Source organism: Ammospiza nelsoni, chromosome 7 (assembly GCF_027579445.1).
Source record: "Ammospiza nelsoni isolate bAmmNel1 chromosome 7, bAmmNel1.pri, whole genome shotgun sequence".
In the NCBI taxonomy this organism is placed as follows: domain Eukaryota; kingdom Metazoa; phylum Chordata; class Aves; order Passeriformes; family Passerellidae; genus Ammospiza; species Ammospiza nelsoni.
In genome coordinates this window covers 21,689,362-21,714,681 of record NC_080639.1, presented here as the reverse complement: position 1 = coordinate 21,714,681, position 25,320 = coordinate 21,689,362, and the positions used below count along the sequence as shown (strand labels likewise).

At 37.9% G+C, this 25,320-nt stretch overlaps 1 protein-coding gene across 2 annotated transcripts in view; it reads left to right on the top strand.

Annotated features, from left to right (window-relative positions):
- CSRNP3 (cysteine and serine rich nuclear protein 3) overlaps positions 1–24,874 on the top strand; it is a 98,425-nt gene extending 73,551 nt beyond the window's left edge. For both annotated transcript variants that reach the window (XM_059475663.1, XM_059475664.1), the window contains 4 exons: positions 9,829–10,088; positions 13,987–14,283; positions 15,734–18,801; positions 24,119–24,874. In XM_059475663.1, coding sequence (XP_059331646.1) covers positions 9,829–10,088; positions 13,987–14,283; positions 15,734–16,777 — 1,601 coding nt within the window. In that variant the 3' untranslated portion in view covers positions 16,778–18,801; positions 24,119–24,874. The remainder of the gene's footprint in view (positions 1–9,828; positions 10,089–13,986; positions 14,284–15,733; positions 18,802–24,118) is intronic.
- The last annotated feature ends 446 nt before the right edge of the window (positions 24,875–25,320 follow it).

Sequence of the window (25,320 nt, the reverse complement as noted above, 5' to 3'; positions counted from 1 at the left end):
GAGAAATGACAGTATTTCAGTGTTATGATTAATGATTTATCTAACTGAGATACTTGTGGCCAGAGTAATAAATGTTTATCTGTATGTGCACTCTCATACATACAAAAGTTGTACATATTACATTAAAAAAACCAAAACATTTGTGTATATCCATTGGTGATACAGAAGTAGAAAGAGCAAGTAGTTTGTGTGCATTGACCTTTTTTAAAAGTATTGTCTTTAATACAGATGCACCAGCCTAAATTCCAAGAAATCAAATACAGAACCCCTGTATTACTTAAGAACTATTAAGTGAGATTCACCTGAAAATTACATGCACATGTAATGTATACTAATGCAACTGTTTAACAGTGTTCATTGGAAGGTGTTTTGTTCATGCTTTAAACTCATTCATCTTCCACAATAAAAGACAAGAGATGAATATTTGAATCTAAATATAATGTTGAGTTCTGTGAGACTTTTTTCAGTGAGCAGACTGAAAAGAGCCAGTGCAGAAAAAAGGCTGTCGAGATTCCTTGCCTCTGTTACATGCCTGAATACCTCCTTGATGGGGGTTATCTTCCTAAGCTACTTCCTGACATGTTGTACCATTTTCTCTTCTATTTAGTGGGACACTGTCAGATCCTGTGTACTGTCTTTTTTCTGCTCTGTTTTCATATAGGTGAATATGAAGTTGACTATAAACTCTCTTTTATGGATTGGAAAAGGGGGAGAGGGTTGTGTGACCTGTAGTCAGCATCAAGATCTATAAATTAATTATTAAATGGAGAATTAAAAAAAAGCTAACACGATCCTCCAAGTCTTATTTTTTCTTTCTAATTGATCTGACAAAGAGATAATTCTAAATTGCTTGTAACTACAATCTCTTCAGCACTTTAGGAAGCAGGCATTTTGTATATGAATCCATCTAGCACAGCTGATGCATCTCTGTATTTACACAACCCTTGATACTATATGTATTGGGTGAGATAAACAGGAGCCTAGCAAGAATTCTGCTCAATTAGTCTTACAGTCAGTTTAACCTGCCAGCTAAATGAGGCACACAGCTGCTGTGGATCATTCAGGTGGGGCAGAACTACCAGAAGATAACTTTGTTCTCAGCAATTAACCCTGTAGTGTGATGGCAGAAAACACATGACAGCGATGGCCCTAAGTGCTATTGCTTGTGACTATTACACTGGGATAATTACAGAGTTTCTTTAACAATATATCCATTTAAACAAATAAAGACAGCAACAAGAAGAAATTAATAAATCCCTAGCCTAGGCTGCAGGCAACTGAGTCAGTAAATAAAAATTACAGTCCATAAAGAATAGACAAGTTTTACCATTAGCATTTTCTTTATATGGTGTGTGTATTTTTACAGATGTACACATTTTTAAGTCTCTTAGCAAATGGTGATGGAGTGCCTTCATTACTGCTGGCAGATATAGTCCCTGTTGTGTGTTTCACTTACCTTTCTCAGTCTATTGAAGCAATTTCAGTTTGATTCAGCAGGTCATTAGTCATTGCAGATTTGCTTTAATGGGTGCCAAAGTGTATTGCTGGCTGGTCCACATACCTTTCCCATTTCACAGACCTGCCTTCATATCAGAAAGAAGGATGTTCATCTTCAAGTAGCAGTGCAAGCGTTGCACATTCAGTATTAGCCAGGACTTGGGCATACACAGAATACAGGGCTGGAGCACTCAAAATGCCATTGGAGCTCCTTTCAATTGCCCTGTTCAGTTCTGGCACCCCACTGCTGTGTTTCATCTGCTCCACAGCAAGCTGAAAAGCCTGGAATTGCTGTTAGGATGTCAGTACAACACTGACCATTCCTGTATTATGTGCACTGAGGAACACTGAGTTCCACATTGCAGCTCAGCCATTGGGGAATATTCAATACCCTTCCAAGGAAGGGTAATGAAGCTCATGAAGGGTCTGGAACATAAATCCTATGAGGAGCAGCTGAGGGAGTTGTGGGTGTTCAGTGGAGAAAAGGAGGCTCAAGGGAAACCTTATTGCTCTCTACAGTTCCATGAAAGGTTGTCGCAAGGTGGGAAGTCTCTTCTCACAGACAAGGGGAAATGACCTCAAAGTGTGCCAGGGGAGGTTTAGGTTGGATATTAGGAAAAGCTGCTTTGCTGTAAGAGAAGTTAAGCATTGGAACAGGCTCCCCAGGGAAGTGGAGAAATCACCTTCCCTGGAAGTATTCAGAAAACAAGTAGACATGGCACTTCATTATACACTTTAAGGGGCATGGTGGTATTCAGTCTAAAATAATTTGATGATCTTGGAGTTCTTTTCCAACATTAATAATTTGATGAATCTGTGATTCTCCCTGCTTTGGTGAGGTACCTGCCTCTAAATGCTTGGTGGGTTTTTTTCTGATACAGAAGAATACCTGTATTTAACTTACAGAATTGTGTGCAATTGAAAGACCTGTGGCGACCTTGTGAAGTCCTGTCTTTTGCACTTTGGTGCTGGTAATAACTCCCCATAGCACATTAATCACAGATGCATTTCTTAAGAAACATAAGGAGCTGCTGCTTTCCTCTGCCATTTCAACTTCAGTGTCCTGTAGCTGAAACTTCTCTTCCTCGCCTGCAGAGTCACTTGAGATGGCCTGCAGCAGCTTCTCTGATAAGGTGATTATCACCAGGAGGTGCTGCCATCACACGGTCTGGTTGATGTCCTCCATCAGTTCTCTATTGCCATTAACATTATCACTGTCATGAACAGGGTTATCCATAATCACAGGTCCTGCCATTCCACTAATTAGGGTACTGTCTTTAGAGTACTTTTGGATCTACTTTGGTTCATTTGGAATTGACAGGTCACTGAGAGCTCTGAGAAAGCTCTTTGGTCTCTAAGTGCTCTTGACATCTTTTGATCTTGCAGTTAAATATAATGAGGAATTTGAAAACACAAAAGTACATCCCTGTTACAGTTCCTTCAATGTTCCCTGTAAAGCATTGTCTGAATTTTGTAGAGCTGCTAACTTACTGAGATTGCCTTACATATGTGCCCATGCATAATGTAAAAGAAGGCATGAAATCCTTAGGAAGGTGTAGCTTCTTCTGAATTATCTTCATAGAGGGATAAGTTTTATTTGGTGTAAGGTCAATAGCACAAGACTTGACATGAGCTTTGAACTTAAGCTGCATGTTTAATTGCTGGTTAATGATAGAAACTTCAACTCTGAATGAGGTAGAAGTGGTGGTGCTGGTTTACTATGGGAAAACATGTGTAACTAAATGCAGGCATTTCTTTTTTCATAGCATCTTGCAGTTATTCATGTTGCCAGCAACCAGCCTTGGAATTTCCTCGTTAATGAGGAATATGTTTTTATTGCTATTTGTTGACTCATGTTATGAAATGCTAACAGGTTGAGAGGTTCTTGTATTTGATTTTAAAATCAGTCAGTTCATCTGAGCATTAAAAAGCAAGAGATGCAAATAAATTCAGTGAAATGTAGTGCAGTGTCTTAGTTCAAACTCACACAGAATGACAGGACAGGGTATACCATGACAGCATCTCTTCATCTGGAATAAGGAATACTGTGGTGAGAAGTGTTAAAAATTGAAAAGAGAGGTTATAAAGCAGGTTCCCACTAGTTTTTGGAATTATTTGTGCAACTAATTATGTTTCTGTATTTTTAAGTAAGTTGTCTGTTTTAAATTAGTGCACTTTGTGCACAATACAACCAGAGATCATTTTTGCATTACATGATGTTTTTGTTGGCTTAGAAAACATCAAACAAAATAAGTGTTGTCAGAAGATGCTCATGATAGGTCCATAAAATATGGTTGTAAATGCAGTGTCAGTCAGCTGAATGGGTAGCTGTGTTTACATGAAATGGCCATTCACAGAAGCCACAGGTGGGATGGGACGAAGGATTGCCTGTACTGTCATAGGAGAGCTCAGCCAATGCAATTGTTATGCATGGGTGTTCCTGCAGGGATCCCTGGTAGCACTTCCCTCCTCACAAAGCTGGGGCCAAGGTCAGGAATAATCACCTATGGAACAGCAGCTGGCATTTAGAGGAAATGGTGGGGCAGAGAGCACTTAACCATCTCCACTCCTCCCCACAGGCTGACGATATTTGCAGAATGGAGACTAGTGTGATGTATGTCACAGAAAAGCACTCTGGAGCTGAGGGTGCTGAGGAAGTAAACTTGGATCTTTCACTGAAATTTTAGTGGTCAGGTTTCAGCTTCTAGTATGTATCCTAACAATTAAACATTTCTGCAAGATTTCCAACCACACACTTGATAGTGAGGTAAAGTGCTTAAAATACAAATTAATCCCTCTCTATTCATGTCAGACTTGTCTGTGAGCTAGTAATTTTCAAAAACCTTTTCAAATGTGACTTAAATCTGGCATTAGGCAAGCCTTTCCATCCAGCTCCTCCTGTGAGGTGAATTTAGCTTTGCTTTTACCCTAAAAGAAGCTACTAGAAGGATAGAGCAGTGAAGTGCTCTCGGTAGGTGGTGGTGTTCCACAGCATTGTCCCTCTTCTCTCAAATTTCCTCTAATTTACAACTGAGTATGCAGTTCCCTTCTAGACTTTGAGATTCAGATTTCTTCTAGAAAATACCTCCCCTGTTCCTAGGACTACATGTTTCTTTTGGAGGGCGCATTTATGTCATTTTATATTTCTTCCTAATGTAGATTTCCAGCATTTAGGAAAAGTGTTTTATCATTCAGGGTTGGAAACTTGTAAATTGAATTGAAAGGGTATGGAGACTCTTAAAAAATACCTTTTGGAAGGCAGTGGGATAGAAGGAGAGGTAAGAGAAAGAGGTAGAAGCAATTTCTGGATACAACCTTTTCCTAGATTTTGTTTTCTGTGAGGGTTGGGAAGCAAGCTGGCTTTTATAAGCAGCATTCTGACCTGGATTACCAGGAGGGATTAGGCTTTGCTTTTCTGTGGTGTTAGACTTGATGAAACACTGCATGGAAAGTCATGGAGCAGGTGGAATATGGTACTAATTCTTCTTGCCATAATGGTTTGTATGACACTGAGTATGTAAAAAGCAGACAAATTGGTAGTAGAGTGTAAGAAATGTTGCATTTCCACTGGTCTAAGATAGAGCTTCAATCCAAAAGGCTGCTTCACACATGTTTTTTCCAGCCTTTTGAAATTTCACGTGCCTAAGATATTTCTGCACTGGTGACAATGCATTGCCTTGCCCTCATTGATGCAGGAGTGTGAGTAATCTGCTGGGGAGCCATATGGTTCACATTTATTTTAATGTGTCTTTGACATCAGGAGAATAGCTGAGACAGCAGAAGAAAGTGCTTATGTCTTGGAGTTCAGCCAGAACTGAGATCATTTAAGTTTTGTAATCAAAGAACTACCAGTTTTCTGGGTAAAAAATGTTAGAAAAACATGATGAGCATAAAATGTCATTCCTATCAGGATTGTATAAAAATAGGAAGCAGATTTTGCATTTGATGCATGAGCACAGCTTCAGTGGGTGCTTTTCTTAGGGAGAGGATTGGATTCTGTTTCATCCACTAAACATGCAGAAGGAAGGGCTGCATCTTCCACAGGTTTCTCACTGCTGTAGCTCCAGTGCCCAGCTGGGAAAATGAGGATGTTGACAGGCAAATGGACAGTGCTGATGCATAGTGCCTTGGACATATGAGAGCAAGTCAGGAAAGCTTTGCTCCAGTCTGCCAGCATCTTACTGCTCTTGCTTTCCTATTGCATTAGTTATAATTTATCCATATACAAATGAAACTTGGGTGATTCTTTTAAGCATAGGTTGGACTGCTAGTGGAAATACTGATTTTCCCCTTTAGAAAGGGGAAAATTTTTTCATGGTATTTGGGAGTTGGATGGGCCAATGATGACATCTGTTACCAAGATACAAGAAAGAAATGATGACTGAGTATAATAAAACCTGATTTTTTCAGATTTTCAGTAAATGTTGCTAGGTGTATATTCATGTTTTCTAACAGATCAGAACATACATATTTTGTGTGTTCTTCTGATCTGTCTTGAGTTAAACAGTGCCCTTAGCAGTGATTCCAGCAGATTTAACATACTGTGTAAGGTACAGTGCATGCAAAATAACAAATGCCCCAGACTCTTGATAAGGTGGTAATTCTGTTTAGGTTGGTTTGAAGCAAAGGGTTTGAATCAGTTATAGAGCACTTTGTCCCTGACATTGAAAAATGTTCAACATTTCCATTCAATATTTAATAGTATTTTTGAGCTCACATCAAGGCAGCCCTCTGCTCAGGGATTTTTAGGAAGTGTAATAGAGCAGGAACACAGTGCTTTGTAGTGCTGACTGTGCTTCTTTCCGTGTCCTTGGTAGCTGAGGTGGTCACAATTCTCATGTCTCCTCGCTGACATTCTAATCTGTGCTTTTGACTAATCAAATACAATCCTGTAAACTCCTGCAGCTCTTGCCAGATCTATTCTTGTAAACAAAATTCACATAAATATGAATATATTCTAACTCCTCCTGACAGCAGCATTCAGGAGATGGCTGTGGAGTTCTTCACAGGGCCTTAACTCTGCCCTTTAATGAGCTCTACCAAAAGATAGGGTGTGTTCCAGAAGAAGTAATCCCGTGTATTCTGAGGGCTCTGAATGTTTACACACGTGTTTAATTACAGACTGTTGTATAATTTGTCTGACTCAGAATTACAATGTTAATAAATAACAGCACAAACTTTAGTGGCATTTACAACATGCATGTCAGCTCTCACATTGTCTTCATACCCGTCTTCAATCTAGTGCTGAATTTACAGTGCCAGTGACACTGAAGTTGCCGTGTGTCAACATCTTCATGAAGTTCATCTCAATTCTGACTGTTTTAATCGGTGATATATCAAAAGAACCCCACAAACAAACAACTTTGATGGTGTGGCATTGACAATTCAATTACTGAAACTGATAAGAACTATAAAAAATTGAAGATATGCATTAAGGGGTTCTTTAAGACAGCCCATGACATCTGCAGTCTTAACTGAGAGATTGCTGACCGAAGTATTAGGCATAAATGTATGGCAGTGCATGAAATTCATGTTCTGAATTTTGATGCACACACATGGGCAAAAATGCACATAGTGTAAAAGCTCATTCATGGTATGTAGTTTTTATCAGAGATGACTTTCTTTTTTTTTTTTTTTTTCTTCTGGAAGTAACTAGATCACATACTCTTCTGCTTAGCTTCATTTAGCTATTGATGTTAGCATGTAGTGTGTGAATAAAACCTAAGAGTCATTATTTATGTTTAGCACTTAGTATGAAAGTAGTATCTGTAACATGAAGAGATTGAGACTTGAAAAAACAGAAGTGCTTTCATTGCAGCATTTGTCATTCCTGCCAGTAAAGCAGCCCTGTCAGGAGTTCCAGAACAAAGATCTAAACCAGATTACAATCAACACAGACCTTGTGTCATAGATACTCAGCTTTACAGATGAGAATTCAAAGGTTTGTGCGATTCTCTAACTTGTGAAATTTACAGGTGCAGCTACCTTCAATTTCTTCATGAAATGTATGTGTATCTTTTTTTTTTTCAAGAGCAACTTTCCTTTTCTTTCTTTATTTTGCAATAGTTTTATTTCTCATTTCATTTGTGACTGGTTCATTTATTTGGCAAAGAAACTTCCTGCCTTTCAGTAGCTGCCAGTATTTCTTCTGAAATAGAGGCATCATCCAGTTGAGATCCAAATGACATTGATACTGATATCAGAAATTGGATACACCCCAGAATGCTTTAGATACCTCATTCAGCAGAAAAAGAGTTTTTTAATATGCACTTTCTTTTGTATTAGAGCTTATTGGCAATGCAGGTTCTGATTTAGTGTATTTGCTTTTATGCTACATTGAAAGAGAATGTCTCAGCATGAAAATTGTCCCATCTTACAAATGCTCAGAAATTGTTTTTATTAAAGGCAGTTTTGTTTTGGAACTGTGGTATGTATGAAAAAGAACAACACATTAAAACCATATTTAATGTCATGCAAAATTGACACATCTCTATCAACTAGTCTGCTAATAAAATACCCTCTTCCCTCACTAAAGGCTTCCTATAAATATTTTTGACAAGCTCTGTTGATAGGAGATTTGCCTTAACTTGGATGCAAGTTAAACATGCTTAATGTAACAGAATTTCTTTTGATTTCCGTTTGTACATGCTACACCTTCTTTTTTGTAACACACTTTACTAGCATCATGTGAGTAACAGGACCTGATCATATTTATCTGTTTTATATTTATAATCCAGCACACCTGCAGGAGGTCTGTTGCTTATATAGCAAACCATATACTTTACCATACTTTTAGCAGCTTATTAGTATTTAGGAGAAGTAATCCTGTTTCAGTGAGCCACAAAGTTCAGTGATAATGTTTGCAGGACACACTGTCTGTAATTAGGATACAGAACTTTATTTTCTAATGTACTTGGTTTCCCCACAGTTTGGTAGATGATTCTGGGTGTTTTGACAGTTTTACTTCATGTAGAAGTTTGTGGATTTATGTTTGTGGTGATTAACATTTCACAGCCAGTAATAGAGGCTGAACTGTGTTTTACCTGTGACAAGAAACCAGACCTGTTACCAAACCAGACCTGAAGGCCAAGTGGGTTCCATCTCTAGAAATGGTGGAATTCTAGATTATCAGTCTACATCTTGCTGTTCTTACTGCTTTTATAGAATGATTCCAAGCAATTCAAGGGTGGTCAGGCACCCTTTAAATCATTTTACTGCCTGAATGCTGGCAATGAGGCCTCTCATTCATACCTGCACACACCTGCAGTTGTTGCCTGTAAGCTGCAAAGCAATGACCTACAAGCTGCATACTCACCAGCCTGTTGCTATTTTGCAACAAATCAAATAAATTGGACTGCTCATCTTAAAAATCGAGGCATGTCCCTTACCTTTCTCTAAGGTTTGTGTGTCTTTTTTTATTTCTGTAAAGGCATGCAGCTATTATCAGTGAGAAGCATCATGGGAAGATATACTAGATATATACTAGATCAGTATCATGGGAAGGAGTTGCCAAGTGTCTGTAGAATCAAAAGAAAAAGAATATTTAATTGTTAAAATCTGGCAGTTTTTTAAACACATTTCATATGTTACTGCATACATTTACTAAAAAACCTGAGCACAGGAATAATGGAATCAGAAGAGAGTTAAGAAAATACTAGATTTAATTTTTTGTAAAAATTCTACACATTAGACTATATACACACACACGTATTCAGAGGATGGCAGCAGAAAGATGGATGAAGGTAAAGAAAAACAAAGTGGGTCTGACTGCTAGTCAGAATTATTTCTGTATCAGTCAGTGGTGATGATGATAGTATGAATTTTTGAGACAGTATGAAATACTAAACATACTGCTTTTATAGTTTCTCCAGCATCAATTTCTCACAAATTAGGTAATTGGATATTCTAATCTTTTTTGTTAGCATGAGCCTGTGCTGTAGTGATGTGGACCTCTCCTGCCTTGTCCAACTTTGTTGACAGGGGTTGGAGGAGGTGCAAGTCATTGGATCACCATCGGTGTGGTGACACTGAAGGAAGTCTCTTTTGCTAGGATTTGGTTGCTTTCTTGGCAAAAGGATTAAACATTTTTATGATATGATGGGAAAGAAAAACTTTCATGGCCAAGTATTTCTCTTCTGAAGTAGACAATGGTGTTCATGACTGTAACAGCTTGTAGTGGCTTCTATTTCTGACGTTACCTTCTTGTCCTTCTCACCTGGGTATACGGTGTCTGTGTAGTCAGGTACTGTCACTTGTGCAGTTCCTTTGTCTGAACACGTCTGCAGCCTGACTGCAGGTCACCATTCTCACTGAAATCTGCCTCTGTTCCAGCGTCTTCAATCCTGAAGAGGGAGAAGCGCAAGAGAGCCAAGAATGTGCACTTCAACTGTGTCACTGTGTACTACTTCACCAGAAGGCAAGGCTTCACCAGCGTTCCCAGCCAGGGAGGGAGCACGCTGGGAATGTCCACTCGGCACAACAGCGTGCGCCAGTACACCCTGGGCGAGTTTGCCATGGAGCAGGAGAGGCTGCACCGGGAGATGCTGAGAGAGCACCTGAGGGAGGAAAAACTCAATTCTCTGAAGTTAAAGGTAAAGCTTGTCTAAGACTTCTGTCTCTGGCCTCGTTTAACTGAACAGTGTCGGAGCTATAGGGGCTCAAGGTGTGTGTGTTAAACAAAACAATCACCTTCTATGAGCTCCATTTTTAGTTGGAAATAGATGTTTTCCTGGAGTTTTCTCCTTTTACTGAAGATGCATTTTTTTTTTGATTATACCAAGTGCTCTTGTCGTTGTCATTGCTGTGTTCCTCCAAGTGCTGACAGGGAGGTTGTTCTTTACTCCCTGTTTTCTGCAGAGAGGGGTGGGAGTCAGCCTTGAACAAGGTGTCCAGCAGAAATCTGGAAGTGCCAGGAAGAGAATGAGTCTTCTAATTTCTGTTTTTTTGTGTCATGGATTGCATTGCATGTATTTTTGACTCTTTTTCAGATGAATTCTGTAATTAAAAGTGAACAATATTTAGAATTGTAACTGAGCTTTTTTCAGTCTCCTAACTGTTTGGGGTTTTTTCATAACTAAATAGATTCTTAAATAAATTCATAAGGTCATAAAATTTGAACTGTCATAGAACAAACATAAAACCACTCAGGATGAAGGTGAATCACAGACAGATATTTGGACAGGTTGGAAACCAAAGGCTAGTAGAGTGCTAGTGACTTATCCCTTGATAGAGGTTATACCTGTAACATCTCACATCACAGGATTTTCAGAGCATCAAGTGTGAACTGTGCTGTGTAACTGATGACTAGCTGTAGATCCCTTGGCTGACTTCCAGGAATCAGCTCAAAGAGAGGAATCCCAGTGGAGTGAGGAAAGAATAGTCAAGCACACAAACATTTCACTTTTCTTTCCTTAGTAAGAAAATAAATCCAGAAAAATCACAGATCTTATTTACCTTGAAAGAGAAGATGAGGCCTTTTAGCCTTTATGCACTGGAGCTTGGCTCTTCATCCTTTCCTAATCCTGCTCTTGGCTGGCATGCATCTCCTTTCTTAATTAGCTCGTTTCATTTCCACCCAGTCTGTTTTGGGGACACAGACCATACTTTCTGCTTATTTTCCAAATACATGTTTTTCCATCTTCCCAGCCACTTGTTTGAGTGGATGATTATTAAGAGTGTTACGTTTCTGCAAAAGCTCTTCATAAATATTCAGTGAATAAGGAGAGCCTTATTTGCATTCCTTATTTTTGTCTTACTGGTGTTAAATTTTTTACTAGAGTGAAATATTCCTGTTCATCTGGAGCATGTATGAAAACATTGGCAACAAAAATCTTCCTGTTTAACTAGTCCATTAACCTCAGTTTAGTTGTATCCCTGATTATGTGCTTGGGTTAAAAAAAAAAAAAAAAAGAAAATTTCAAACATGAAAAAAAATCCAGGACTTGCTGAATCAGTGAAGAGTCACTGTAAAGTACTGAGCATGTTTTGTTTGCTTAAGAAAACAGAGACTTCCTGACTTTTCATTACAGAGATGGAAGAGCTGCTTGGTCATTCACATGGTTTCTAAATGAATAAAAAAGGAAATGTGGCATTCTGAGGTGACAGTGTTAGCAGTTATGTCAGCAAAACTATTACTCATTTAATGAAAATGTGCTAATCACAATTTGCATTAAAAATGACATCACAGAAAAATAAAGAAAATGGAGTAGAATGAAGTTTAGTCAGAGGTTTTTCTATTTGAAAACCATTATGTAAATAGAAAGCAACATTTCTGCTGGGGTTTTTAATTTCAGTTTCTCTGGGATTTTTTTTTTTTAATTGCATGAAAATATACAAATTGGTGGGTAGAAATTATTTGCTCCTGTAGAGCCTGTTAAAAAAATACAAAAATACAGGAATACATTGAGATTGAGTTTCCATAATATTAGATACTGTTTTTGTTGCTAAAAGCAAAAGTCCAAATAAGAAACATCTCTAAGTAAAAGCAGGTAAAGGCTGTGAAATCATCTTCAAGTCACTTTGGCTGTTTAGCACCAGCACTTTGATGAAAACCCTGCTGACAGGAGCATAAACACTTTTTACCAGCAGAGTGTGAAAATTCTGGATGTAAAAGCCATCTTATGAAATGAAAGGTACAAGATAATCATTTGAGAAAGCATGAGTAAGCACAAAAAATTGCCTAAGAGAGTCCTTATTGCCTACTTATAATGTCTCCTGAAATTAGCATTATTAGCATGAGGCCAGTGGTGTTAAGGCTGCCTGGTCTGTGGACACAGTAGGTTCCCTTTATGGGAAGTTGTACGGAATAACTTCCAACTAGGGCAAGGCAGAGATGTCCATCCTGCATTTTTCCTGTTTTACGGAGTGGGACTCAATTTCGCCCAAAGACTTCACATATTTGTTGGCCTCTGTTCTTAGTCATGACATTACCTTTAGATTTGTGAAGAAATTTACCCATCTACTATCAAGTTTAATTCAGATGAGCAATATTAGGACAATCAAGAGAGCTTAATGTTCCCCTGAAGTTCTGGAAAATGTATTTGGTAGTTTTTTATAATCTTCCTCCCTCTGTAGTTGCCCAGTTACTTTTTTGAGAAATGTTAGACTCTTTGCTTTTATTAATTCATTTGTTCTTTTTGTGGCAAAATGGAGGAAAAAAAAAAAAAGTTGGAGGCAACAAGAAGGAAATCATCCTGCAAAGGAGTCAGGAGCTGAGGTGCTTTGAAAAGGCAAACTGCTGTCTGGTGGGACACGTTGGATGTTCCAGCCTGCAGGGTGCACGAGGCGTTCAGCACATCCCTGCAGGCCAGTCCCTGATGCTCCACTGCTGTGCAGCAAAGCAGGCAAGGTTTGCAGGAGGAGGAGAAATACGTGGCAGGATTGGAATGGTTCTGTAGGTGCCTTTGTGTGCTGGCCAGTTACAGCATTCACCTCAGGGGTAAGAGCCCTAAAAGATAATTTTTATTAAACAGTAATTGAATAAAATAGTAAATTAATTACAGGAGCAGGGATTAGAATTTTTCTCCCTCCACAGTTTCAAACTTAGATTAAATAACAGTGATCTTCTTAAGGAATGGTTTGAGCCTCGTGTATATAAAACTAGAGAAATCAGATTTCTTAGATAGGTCATTCCCCTGTTGTATATTAAACAAACAAAGAAGTCAAACATAAATACACTCTTCTTAGTGCTACCTTGCTAATGTAAAATGAAAAGATATAACCAAGAATGCCATTCTGGACTGAAATATTCAGACTGAGTTGTGTGTATGGTGAGGTATTAGCTTCAGGCAGCTAATTCAAGACGCATTTAATCCCTGTGTGGATTTACCTCTCTCTCTGTAGAATATACAAGAAAAAGGATGACTTATAATGTTGCTTTTCCTACTTTACTGAACTAATATGTTGAAATACCTGGTGTAAATAATCTCCCCATTGTCCCAGGGCCAGGCAGAACTGTTTAGGGAGCTATTGCCTCCTCTTTTACCAGTGTAATGTGAAATTAAGAAAGTGGAGTAGTACATAAAATATACCATTTTACAAACCTGTGATGCATCGTGATCTGAGCCTGTGTCAGTGGTATCATTGCTATCTCAAAAGGTGTATTTAAGAATTTCAGAGAGCTCAGAGACAGAAATCAATTAAGGTCTCAAAAATTATCTTTTGAAACAATACAGAAAAGACTAGATTTCAGAATGGCATGAGATCTAGCAGCTAATGGCAAACAGTAAACTTAGGTAAATAAAGAACAGATAATTTCTTACCTTCATTACAAACTTGGTATTAAAAATGTGGTTTTAATTCATATTCTAAATGTGAAAGAAATGCTTGGTCACCCTATCTGTGATAATTTTCTGGAACTTCCTGGCAGTCATGCAGCATTTTTACATACAGCTTTTTGTCAATTGATAATGCATTTCACATAGTGCCATCTATGACATGACGTACGTGTGAGTGTCATTTAAGGACTTCCTTAATTGTTCTGTGCAACAGATGACCAAGAATGGTACAGTGGAATCAGAGGAAGCCAATACACTGACTCTGGATGACATTTCTGATGATGATATTGATCTGGACAACACTGAAGTAGATGAATACTTCTTTCTCCAACCCCTGCCTACAAAAAAGCGGCGGGCACTGCTGCGAGCTTCTGGAGTGAAGAAGATCGATGTGGAGGAGAAGCACGAGCTGCGAGCCATCCGCCTGTCCAGGGAGGACTGTGGCTGTGACTGCCGCGTCTTCTGTGACCCAGAAACTTGCACCTGCAGTCTTGCAGGCATAAAATGTCAGGTAAATGTCTACATTATTGTCATCATTTAATCATGTGGGGAGGGGGAAGGTTGTGTGTCCATGCACATGTGTGTACTTTCGGTTCTTGAAGTTATAACTATTGGAAATTAAGTATTAGGCAGTAACACTTGTGGATGTCCAACCTGTTTATTAATGCCCTGTTTTAAGGTTATATAGTGGGCAATCAGTACAATCTCCCAAAATATCTTCAGTATGATTTTAGGCGCATACATGGCTTAGGGGATTTTTTTGTTCTTACACAAGTATTCTGCTCCTCATACTCCTTTTAGGCTTTTATCTAAATAGGCATATGCAGACAACAGAAGAATAAGTAGCCTGCAGATTTCAGAAGGGATATTACCTTTTATTTTAGAAACAGTTAGCAGACGCTCCAAATGTGAATTATAGTCCAAACTCTGTGGGAAACAGTAAATGACATTCTGCGATGCTGTCCTTTATGTAACATGCATGATACTTAAAGTCTGAGCATGATAAATTTGCATGTGGGCAGTAAAAAGGTATCTGCTAATATAGCAGGTTTTTCCTCTGCCGACTGAAGAGGAGCATTTGCATAGTTTCAGCTGTACATGTCCCACAATGTTCCCTAAAAGATATTTCTGCTAGTTCTGCTGAATTGCTGTATTGCAGCTGAGTTTACTTCCTGAATGCATTTTTCACCATCTCATAAAGCCAAGCTAAACTTTCTCTGCTATGTAAAATAATATAGTCTCTTTTCTGTTCCTGTTTTCATCTCCACATGTGGGGAAGATGTACTGGGTTGTGTTTTGTGGTTCTCCTGTGCATATTTGATGTTTAGGTGTTACAGTGCAGGTGAAAGTCACAGACCTTAGGCTGTCTAATCAAACTTGCCAACGCATGGATTTAAAATTTTAAGTGTAGAAGTTCTGCGCCTGGTCTTTTGACCTTAAAATATTACATCTAGAATTGACTGGATTACCTTTGAAAATGCACTTGAGTTTTTGTTCCTGTTTTCTGAGATCAGGTGTCCCCATTGGTAATTTATAAAGGTTTCTGTACATCATTCATTTTGTTTCAATGGTTGTCTAGATTCCATGATTTTTACCAAATTTTAAGGTGTTTCTGGAAACACTTTTACCTGGATTTGAGCACAAAATGAGGTAAAGCTATAGCAGATCAAGAAATTGAAAAGCTACCTATTTTTGTTCCACTGTGTAATACTTTTGCCTATGGAAAAGAATCAATTTTCCCTTCTCTGCAATAGTGGAGCATGTCCAGGCCCCTTACTGTTCTCTCAGTACTGCTGAACTCCAGGGCTGACTCCCTGAGTGATTGTTAGTTTTGACTTATTCTACCAGCATTTCTCAAGGTGAATCCCACTTCACCTTTGTATTTCTCTAGGCTGTCTAGGCTCTGTCATGTCACCAGGCTTTTGCTTCCTCCTGTTAATGTGTATTCTCTTTTTTAAAAGGTGGATCGTATGTCTTTTCCATGTGGTTGCACTAAAGAAGGGTGTAGCAATACAGCAGGTAGAATCGAATTTAACCCTATCCGTGTTCGGACTCACTTTTTGCACACAATAATGAAACTTGAATTGGAGAAAAATAGAGAGCAGCAAGTTCCAGCACTCAATGGCTGTCACACTGAGATAAGTGCACACAGTAGCTCCATGAGTCCAGGACCCCATCCAGTCGAATATTCGATTGCAGAAAATTTTGAGATTGAAACCGAACCCCCGGCTACAGTTATGCATTCCCAGTCAGCCGAGGACTTGGACTGCCCAGGGGAAGAGGAGGAAGAGGAAGATGGGAGTAGCTTTTGTAGTGGAGTTACAGACTCTAGTACACAGAGTTTAGCCCCTAGTGAATCAGATGATGATGAAGAGGAAGAGGAAGATGAGGAGGAAGATGAGGAGGAAGAAAAAGCAGATGATTTTGTAGAAAGTATGAGCTCCCATGCTGATATGGTGCCTCTTCCTTCTGTCCTTTGCTACTCTGATGGAACTGCTGTGCATGAAAACCACTCTAAAAATGCCTCATACTATACTAACTCTTCAACTCTGTATTACCAAATAGAGAACCACGTTGCTGGCACTGCTAACCAGATTGGTGAGACTTACTCAGAAAGGGATGCTGTGAAGAACGGTAGTCTTTCTCTGGTGCCTTACAACATGACTTCAGAACAGTTTGTTGACTACACACGGCCATCAGAGGAAACTTACAGCAGCCCTCATTACCCTTCTGCAAACCCCTCAGTGATTGTTTGCTGCTCATCTTCGGAAGGGGATGGCAGTGCTCCCTGTAACAGTTTGTACACTGAGCATAGGCCGAGTCACCCGCCAGTGGAATTTCACTCATACTTGAAAGGTCCTTCTCAAGATGGCTTTGTCTCAGCTTTGAATGGTGACAGTAACGTGCAGGAACACCCTGCTGAGAATTCACTAAACCTCCCAGAGAAGAGCAGACTGCACGAAGAGTGCATCAAATCACCAGTGGTAGAGACGGTGCCTGTTTAAAATGAAATTATTCTAGGACTGACTTCCTGTGTTAAAATTCACTCCCATTGGATTTTCCTAGAAACTTACTTTTTTAAGAGGTAGACAATGCTTGGACTATAGTCATTGTTCCAGACACATTTTGTTTTTTCAAGCTACACTGGCAGTGGTATTGCACAAAACCAGTTCATGTAAAGATTTAAATAAAGATAATCAAGCCCTTTTTTTGATAAAAATAAACAGATAAGTAAAAAACACACCCAACATATTTCAAAGTAGCCTACCTATGAACGTATGTGAAACCTGCCAAGCTATCTGAATCAAAACTTCATGTTTTTGACTGTCGGGCCTGTGCAAGATTGTTAAAAATGATTCTTTGAAATAATCATGTTTAGAGTCCTAATTTTCAACATATCTGAAAAGATGGTAAGTTTAATGTAAAAATAACTACTGTACAAAAAAAAAAAGTTCTAATTGTTCTGTACTGTTTGTATTTTATTTATGGTAGTTTAAGGTTCATGTTTTGATAAAAAATGAACAGCATGTTCATTTGAGCAGAAGATCCATAGTTACTTATGAAGAGCATGGCCACTTTTCATCTGGAGTACCTTGTATTCGTCCTTATTTTTTCCTAATACTATTTCTGATAAATCATCTTGAAACACATTTTTAGAGTGTACTATTTTTCTCTTTTTCTGTTCTTGACAAACAGAAGAGTCAGAAAGGGGGCATTTACATCTTCTAGAATAGAGAAAGGTAGACAATCCTCCATTTAAAACTAAAGTCAGTGGCATTGCAGAACTAGCACCCCCTCCCCAAAGAAGAATGATCTTGTATATAATGGCAGAGCAGTAGCTTAGGCTCACGCAGCACCTTCAGCCCAGGCACCGTTCAGACCCTCACGCACTTTAGTGCCACTCTGCAGTTCTGTACTGAGGACTGTGAACCTCTTCGAGAAATGCCATAGCTCCACACCCTGAGGCACTGTAAGCTCCTAAAATTCACTGTAACCAAACCTCTACGTTTCTCCCAAGCCAGTTTATGAATATGTCAGTACGCAGTTTATAAAAGCAGAGCCTTACTGATCAAAGTTTAAATAAAGCATGGGAAAAAAATGTGGAAGTGTCTAGATTGCCTAAATTTTTATGATATACAGGACTGGCTTTTGTGAACTTCTGGTTGTATCTCAAATTTAGTACCATTTGGTCTTATTAGGAAACAGTACGTTCAGTGAGTAAAAAATAGCTTCAGAAATTTTGTATCTGCAAAAGTCTGCAAGCAAAAGAACATGTGCATCATATGGATATCCATTACATTGTGATCCACTTGTTTTTAAATGGAATGGGAATGAAACTATCTTTAATTTATTAAACAACCTTGCTTTTGTTTAGAAAAGGAGGCATAGGAATCCGCTTTTCTCTGCGCTGGTAATTCTGCACTGCCTTATTTTGATTTCAAAATCTATTTCAGCATTTTTGTTCTTCTAATACTGAGATTTCATTTATTATACATCAAATAGTTGAAATGTAGGCCTGTCTTGTTTGTCAAAATACAGATCAGCATCTGAGTTTTTATCTGTGTCAAATCTAGGTGGTTAACAGTGTGCATGTAAACACAGTGTAAATTTTCTCTCTGTAACAGTGATTCTTCTGGTTAGAAGCTCTTTAAAACATCATGTACAGTACTCCAGTAGAAGAACTGCCAATGTAAAATATGCTTTTCAAAAAAAGAGCTAACTTAATTGTTTTTATATGAAATCTGGGCAAAGTGATTCCTCGTATTTATGCTAAATTAGCAAAATATTTTTACTCCGTGTAGTAGCTGGAAAGATTTTTTTATTTACTTGTTTCCACAAGAAGTCCTACATGTTTTATATGAACTGCATTGAAAAGTCTAGTTCTCTAGGGACTGGATTCCAAACTTGCAACGTATTCCATCTCCTGGGAGAGCGCACTCATGCTGGTTATCTGGCTCAGCACTTCCACAGCCTCTGTTCCTCCAGTCACAGACCACTCTAGGCTCTTTCTCTAAGGCTGAGTAGCCAGGTAAGTGCCTGTGTTCTCCAATGCCATACAGCAAATACCCGTGATTTTTAAAGAGAAATGTGCTAGTCCTTAAAGTTCTGCACTTAAGAATAAATTATTCTGTTCAAGATATTCTAAGGGCAAATATAACAAGTCTCTGTATATATAGGGGTCTTGCTTTAACAGCAGGCTTAAATTAGGCACTCCCTTAACACCAGCAGCAAAAGCACAAATCTCTTCTGCTTGAGCTGGGACACTAGATGAGGATCAGTAGCAGCTCTTTAACTTCAGAGTGTGTTGGAGAACCACACACTTTACTGGGGTATTTCTCTCAGGGGAAAGTTAAATTAGATCTTTTGCTTTGTTATTCGTGCCCTTACTGAGCAATAAGAAATTATTTTCTTGGCCCCTGTGCTTTCACATGAAAACTATCTTTAATAATATCAGCAAGCACAGTAAGTGATCAACTTTATAAAATACTTCTCAGCTAGCTTTAAATCTTGAGGTGATGGTTATTTACGATTTCCATTGGCACAGATTTCTGATCTAGAGTAGGATGTAGAAATCAGGTGAGAGTCAAGTTTCCCATCACTTGTTTAAACTTTGATTTATTTTTTAGAACAAAAAAGCATACTCTTCATTTAAGGAGAAGCAGGCTTAAGTCATGGGATGGCAAATATTTTTGTGTTATTTTCTGGGCTAGTATATACACATATTAACATGCTGTGTCTCATTTCCCAGCTGGTTAAAATTCATGTTGATAACCAGTCCTTTCATTTTGGGTAGGCTGTTTCTGTGTGATAAAAGTATTATGTTACTAAATGATGTCCAGCAGTATTTGCTTCTGTATCAACACAGTGTATTATTGTGAAAATATCTATATTACTGATAGTCTTTATCAGCTCCATTTCCAAGATATCTGGCTACTGGTAAACGCTCGTAAGAAGCCCAGTATATATTTGTGATTATATTGTATTGTTCACAAAAATGAGTCATAACAAAGGCATTTCCCTCTCTTGAAACAAACTGGAATTTTCACAGAGACCATTACTGGAACAGCACCAAAAAGCAAATGGCCTTTTGCCTATAAGGTGAACTTCACCTCTCTTGGAAGAAGGTGCATTGTTAAATATATATAAAGCTTTAATTGATGTTAGACATGAAATTAGAATTTTGTTGGCACTATTACAGCAATTGCAGTTGTTGCTTAAGAGCTATAACTCATGTCCATTGAAACATCCTTAAAATTAAAAGCTGATCAGGAGGAGCTTCTAATATTTTTTGTTGAGCTGTATGCCACTTAGATCAGAAAATTCTAGATTTGTAAAGCTTTACCATCTTTCATTTGCATAAGTTCCTGCTAGTGAATCATAATTGGAGTTGACATCTGTTTATTTTAAGGCCATTGGTCCCACTCCATAGTAACTATCACTTGCTATAGATAAGGTTCAGCTGCTCCCCTGCTCTGTTAACAGTGGGATCCTGCCTTTGGTCCAAGTGCTGCAGGACTCCTGTGTGCTATCAGTGGTGCTGTTACTCACTAGATTGCTGACTGATCCCAGGCCAGATCTGGTTTCTGACCTGATCTGGCTGTTTTATTTCAGTAAATCTGCTAATAAACTGATCATGTTGCTTTCCCTGCCTCCCAGGCAATACCTTCACAAACACAGCTGCTTTGTTAAAGATTGTACACATATATTTGTATGGAAAACTGAGCATGTATAAAAGGTTTTATTAGTTCAGGTGTTCCTGACAGAAATGTGCTACACTGGATAGAGAGTACTGGGCTCAGACAGAGGAGACTCTGCCTTTGTCCTGTTGTGTCATCATGTTCTCTGTGCTCTGGTTAGTAATCTACTTGGAGATACTGTGATAAGACATAATTCTGTAGTATAGAACAGGTAAAACACCATTTTATTCTCATGTTTTGGCATCATAACTGAATTTTTGTACTGCAGACAATGCCATTTTCCAAATTAAGCCCAGCCCAGCTCAGAAGTGACCAGAAATTTTTCATGAACATGAAAAACAGCTGAAATGAGCTCTCCTTTCCTTAGACTGGATTAATGAGCAGAAGTTAACAAGTAAATTCACAGTGAAAAATTAGACTAAAAATTGTGTTGAATGTACAACATCTGCCTGTCTAGTGCTTAACATTTGAGCAGCAAGATTGTAGTTTTCCTGCAACACCATACTTGGCAGCAACAAGCAGTCTTGCTTCTCTGCATGTTGTCTTCTTTTGCCAGCTGAATTCTCTCAGTTGAAAGTCCGTGTCTAGGCTGCTCCTGTAGCAATGCAGGTGTTCCTACTCAAACATAAAGCAAGACAGACCCATGACACCCTTTTAAAAGGCATTTGTTAAATAAGGGCACTGTTACAGCTCGTGAGTTTTATAAACCAGTGTTCATTGTGGCAGTTGTTTTAAGTCCTGAAACCGTCAGGAACAGAAGAGGATGCTGTGGAAAATCCTAAAGCATTTGGGGATGTTTTGCTTTCCCGCTGAGACTAAAGAGTAATTCTGTCATCTGCTTTATTACGGTTGCAGGACAGTTGATGTAAAATACCTTGAAAATCTAGAATTAACTCAGAGAATATATTCTATAGAATTTATTTCTAAAATACTAAATGTGATTACTATTTTTTTAAAATGGTAGAAAGCTGTTATTTTCAAAACAGAGTCTAGTTCACTTACGTGTTCCTTGGTATGAGAAATCTCATCATTTGCCTTTTCAGTGTTTCAAAGTTTTTTTAATATTCCTAATTTTGCTATTCTCTGTAATCATTGTCCATGTGCAAATTATTGTCCATTTTCTCCAAGAAGTGTCAAATCCAAAGTACAAATACTGTGATGAAGAAGTGCAATGTAGTTTTAAAGATGTCTGAGTGAACACACGCTTGAGTTCTTCACAAGTTTTTCCTTTTCACTGTCTCTTCCCTCCCCTAAATCCAAGGCAGCTTTTAATTTTATGGCTAACAAGAGTATAGTTTTGTTTCCACTTAAGGAGGAAAGTTGTAACATCTTTGAGGACTTTTCTGCTACCCTAATAGCTGATTTTACTTTATATGAACATCCACTTTATGAAACACTCGTTTTGCAGCCTTAGTAATTTCTTTTTAGTTCCTTCCTCCCTTTTGGTGTTTGAGAGGTCTGTTGTACAGTAAGACTTTTCATTAAAATCAAGCAAAAGGGCAACTCTGCTGTCCTTGTGTGCTGAGAATGAGATCTTGAAAAGCCAGGCTGGGTGGGGTTTTGAACAACGTGGTCCAGTGGCTGGCACTAGATGGTTTTTCAGATCCCTTCCTAACCAGGGCATTCCTTGATTCTAGAGTTAAAATACATGTTGCCCTACTGCTGTCTAAGGTTGGCAGACACCCACCCCTCAGAAAGTCCCACTGACTGGAGAACCATATTCTTGGTGCTCTGTGTTGCACCTTCTCAATTGAGATCATAGTCCTTCATCCAAGGCTTGGGGTGGAACAAAAAAAAAAGTCAAAAGGTAGATTTTGTACTTTATTAACACAATTATTTTAATATGGAGCTTAGCAATGACGCTTCTCTTTCATGATTGAATGTCCAATAGACCCAAGTAAAAAAAAGTTTGCCTCTCATGTACGTTCTTCTCTAAGTTCGCTTTTCCAACACACCATGAAGATGGGATTGGCTTTTCTTGATAGGGAAAATGGTGGAAGATACAAATGTGCATCAGTGTTCTAATAAAAGGATCAAGATAATCCTTTGTCTTCAAACACTTGAGTGAGTGCAGGGAGGATAGAAAGAACAATTTAGAGGAAAAAAAAATGAAGGCAAGAGGCAGATTGATAAGGATTATTTTTCCTTTTTTCCTATTAAAGGAAAAATAAAGTATATTAGGAAAAAACCAACAGAAGGAAAAAGGTGAATTACGATCTCTTCAGAGCAAGGATGGTAAAGTATATGGACATTCACTACAAGCTTGCCCATGTTAGATTGAAATATTGTTTCTGTAATTTAATATATTGTAACCAAACATGAACTCAGTGGAAATAGGAACGGGCATTTTTTCCAGACCAGAGTTATACAGGTGGCCATTAAATAAAAGACTTATCCAAATCCATGGGGTAAAAAAGTGAAAAAGCAGCACCCTAGAAGCATTGCTACTATGTCACTCTTTGCTGATGGCAGTTTCAAAGACAAGTTCAGATTCATCTTAGTTAACTCTGCTCCCAGGCAGCTGTTCTTATATACCCAGTTTCTCAGCTAGCAAGAGGTGCTAAAAGCAAAGACAAAAATGTCCTTTTATCAGCATTTCCATCTTGGCATTTTCAAATGAAGCTTAACATTATGGCAGGTCATTATTTTAGGTTTCTCCATCTTAAACTTCTAAAATACATTCTTAAGAATGAAATTTTGGGTTGGATTTTGGATGAAGGTTAACCTTGCTGGGGTAATGGGGGGGGATCACTGTAAAGAACCATTTGTGAGTCTCAGATATAGATTCAGCACCAGTTTTCAGCTTCTTGAAAAGATCATGATGTGCACTGGCAGCAGGTTCTCTTAAAACCAGAAGCAAGCATGCTGGTTTTTTCCAAGCCATTTCACACAAATACCACAACTTCAGGTCTCACATGCCCATGTAAACAAGACTTAATAACTGGGCACTTCTCTTAACTGACTTGATTGTAGGCACTTCTATGGAAATATGTCTGAAGTGTAGTTTGTGAAATATGTTTAAAATGTGTTTGATGTCAAATAAGCGCTAGACATTTAACAGTGCAAAAATAGTCAAAATCTGTAGATTACAAAACTGTTCCTAAGATCCTCAGCCTGTAATATTGTCTTAGTAAAGTTGATCTTTTAAGTTCCATTGCATTCTGGTGTAATAAACTTTTACAAATAAAATTATTAATACAAATGTACTTGTTAATACCTATTAACATAAAACATGACAGTTGGTTCTTTTGATTTGTTTCAGTCTCCAACTAACAGAAATTTTGTAAAAAACACATTGCCTTTTATATGTTTAAAGTGTTTTAACAGACTATATTAACATTCACACTGTCTAGTCCAGCCCTGTCTTTTAGCAGGTTCATCTCTCTCTGTATACATACATATATATATTTCCCTACAAGAATATAAAATTGCTTTTGAAATTTTTGTTGGCAAGTGGTAAATAGTACATACACCATGGCATAAACTCAAAAGCACTTAAGTTGATTGTCTTTTAGACAGGTAATCCATTAAAATGGGACTAGTAAAAATGTATAATTGCAGCCATTAGTTTAAAATTTCTACATTACTTCTAACATTACTAATTTCTGAGAAAAGTAATTGTTACGTACTTAACATTTTCCATTACAGATGATCTTGCATACCAAAATTATGGAGGTCTCAACAGTTAAGCAAGATATTTATTTGGACTGCTGCTTTTAAACTGTTTGAAGAAGCAAAGGGAAAGAAAGTTCATCTTAAAATCTGTATATGGAAATAATTTTAAGCTTCGTGAACTACACATTTCCTTAATTTCCTTTTTTTAAACAAGTTGTAACATCAAAGATGCCAAAGGGTAATATAAGCTACAAAAATATTCAACAGAACTTAACCTAGATCTTATGCTGTAATAATTTATTCAAATTAACTGTATTCTTCAGTATTTATATTTTCTGTATTTATTATGAATGATATGAAATTTGATGTATTTATTGTGGCTTATTACTGCAGTGTATATATTACAAAAATGAGCATTTTTAAGTCTTAATATTAGTTTTTTGTTAATTAGTGGCACTTGTATCAGCTTTTATTATATATTGTACAATATATATTGTCCATTTGTTTGCAATGAAGTAAACCAGGTTTCTACGTTACATCCTGGCTGCCAGTGCATTGTGCGTCTCATTTCTGCTCTGCAGTCACTGAGAGCCTCTCTCAGCTGAGAGCTGGCATCAGTACTGCACCTCCTCCCTGACACCTGCAGGGCCTCCAAAGGCACTCTGTGAAATTTCAACCATTTCTCCCATTCCTGATAGTCTGATAGCATAAGGACAAGCAGTTTGTGTGGACTTTCTGTGTGTGTGTTCTTTTGTTTCTAAATATTTGTATGCCAATTAAATAAACAGAAATGCCTTCTTAGATATATCCATTTGCCCTTTAATGATACTACTGCCTACAGTTTTCCATGGCCAGGGAAATACTGTACCTGATTCATAATAATGTAATGAAACAATTGTTTTCAACAGCTGTTGGAATAAAATTTTGCAACAGCTCTCTCTGGTGGACAATTTGCAGTAATTTTACACATCAGATCATTTCAACGGCAGCATTCAAAGAATACTGCTAAATTTCAGGACAGCTTTATTTTGAAAATTGATGATCAACATAGCTTCATTAAGAAAAAATGAACAATCAGCACAATCTCTGCTATCTTTTTATTCTGATATTTATTCAAACTGTGATGCATATTTAAAAAAATAAGTTGTCCTTAAGTTTGCTTATATAATAAATTACATATAGCTAAATTGTTTGTATTAAAAAAAAAAACCTATAAAGATGAGAGGTTGTGCTCT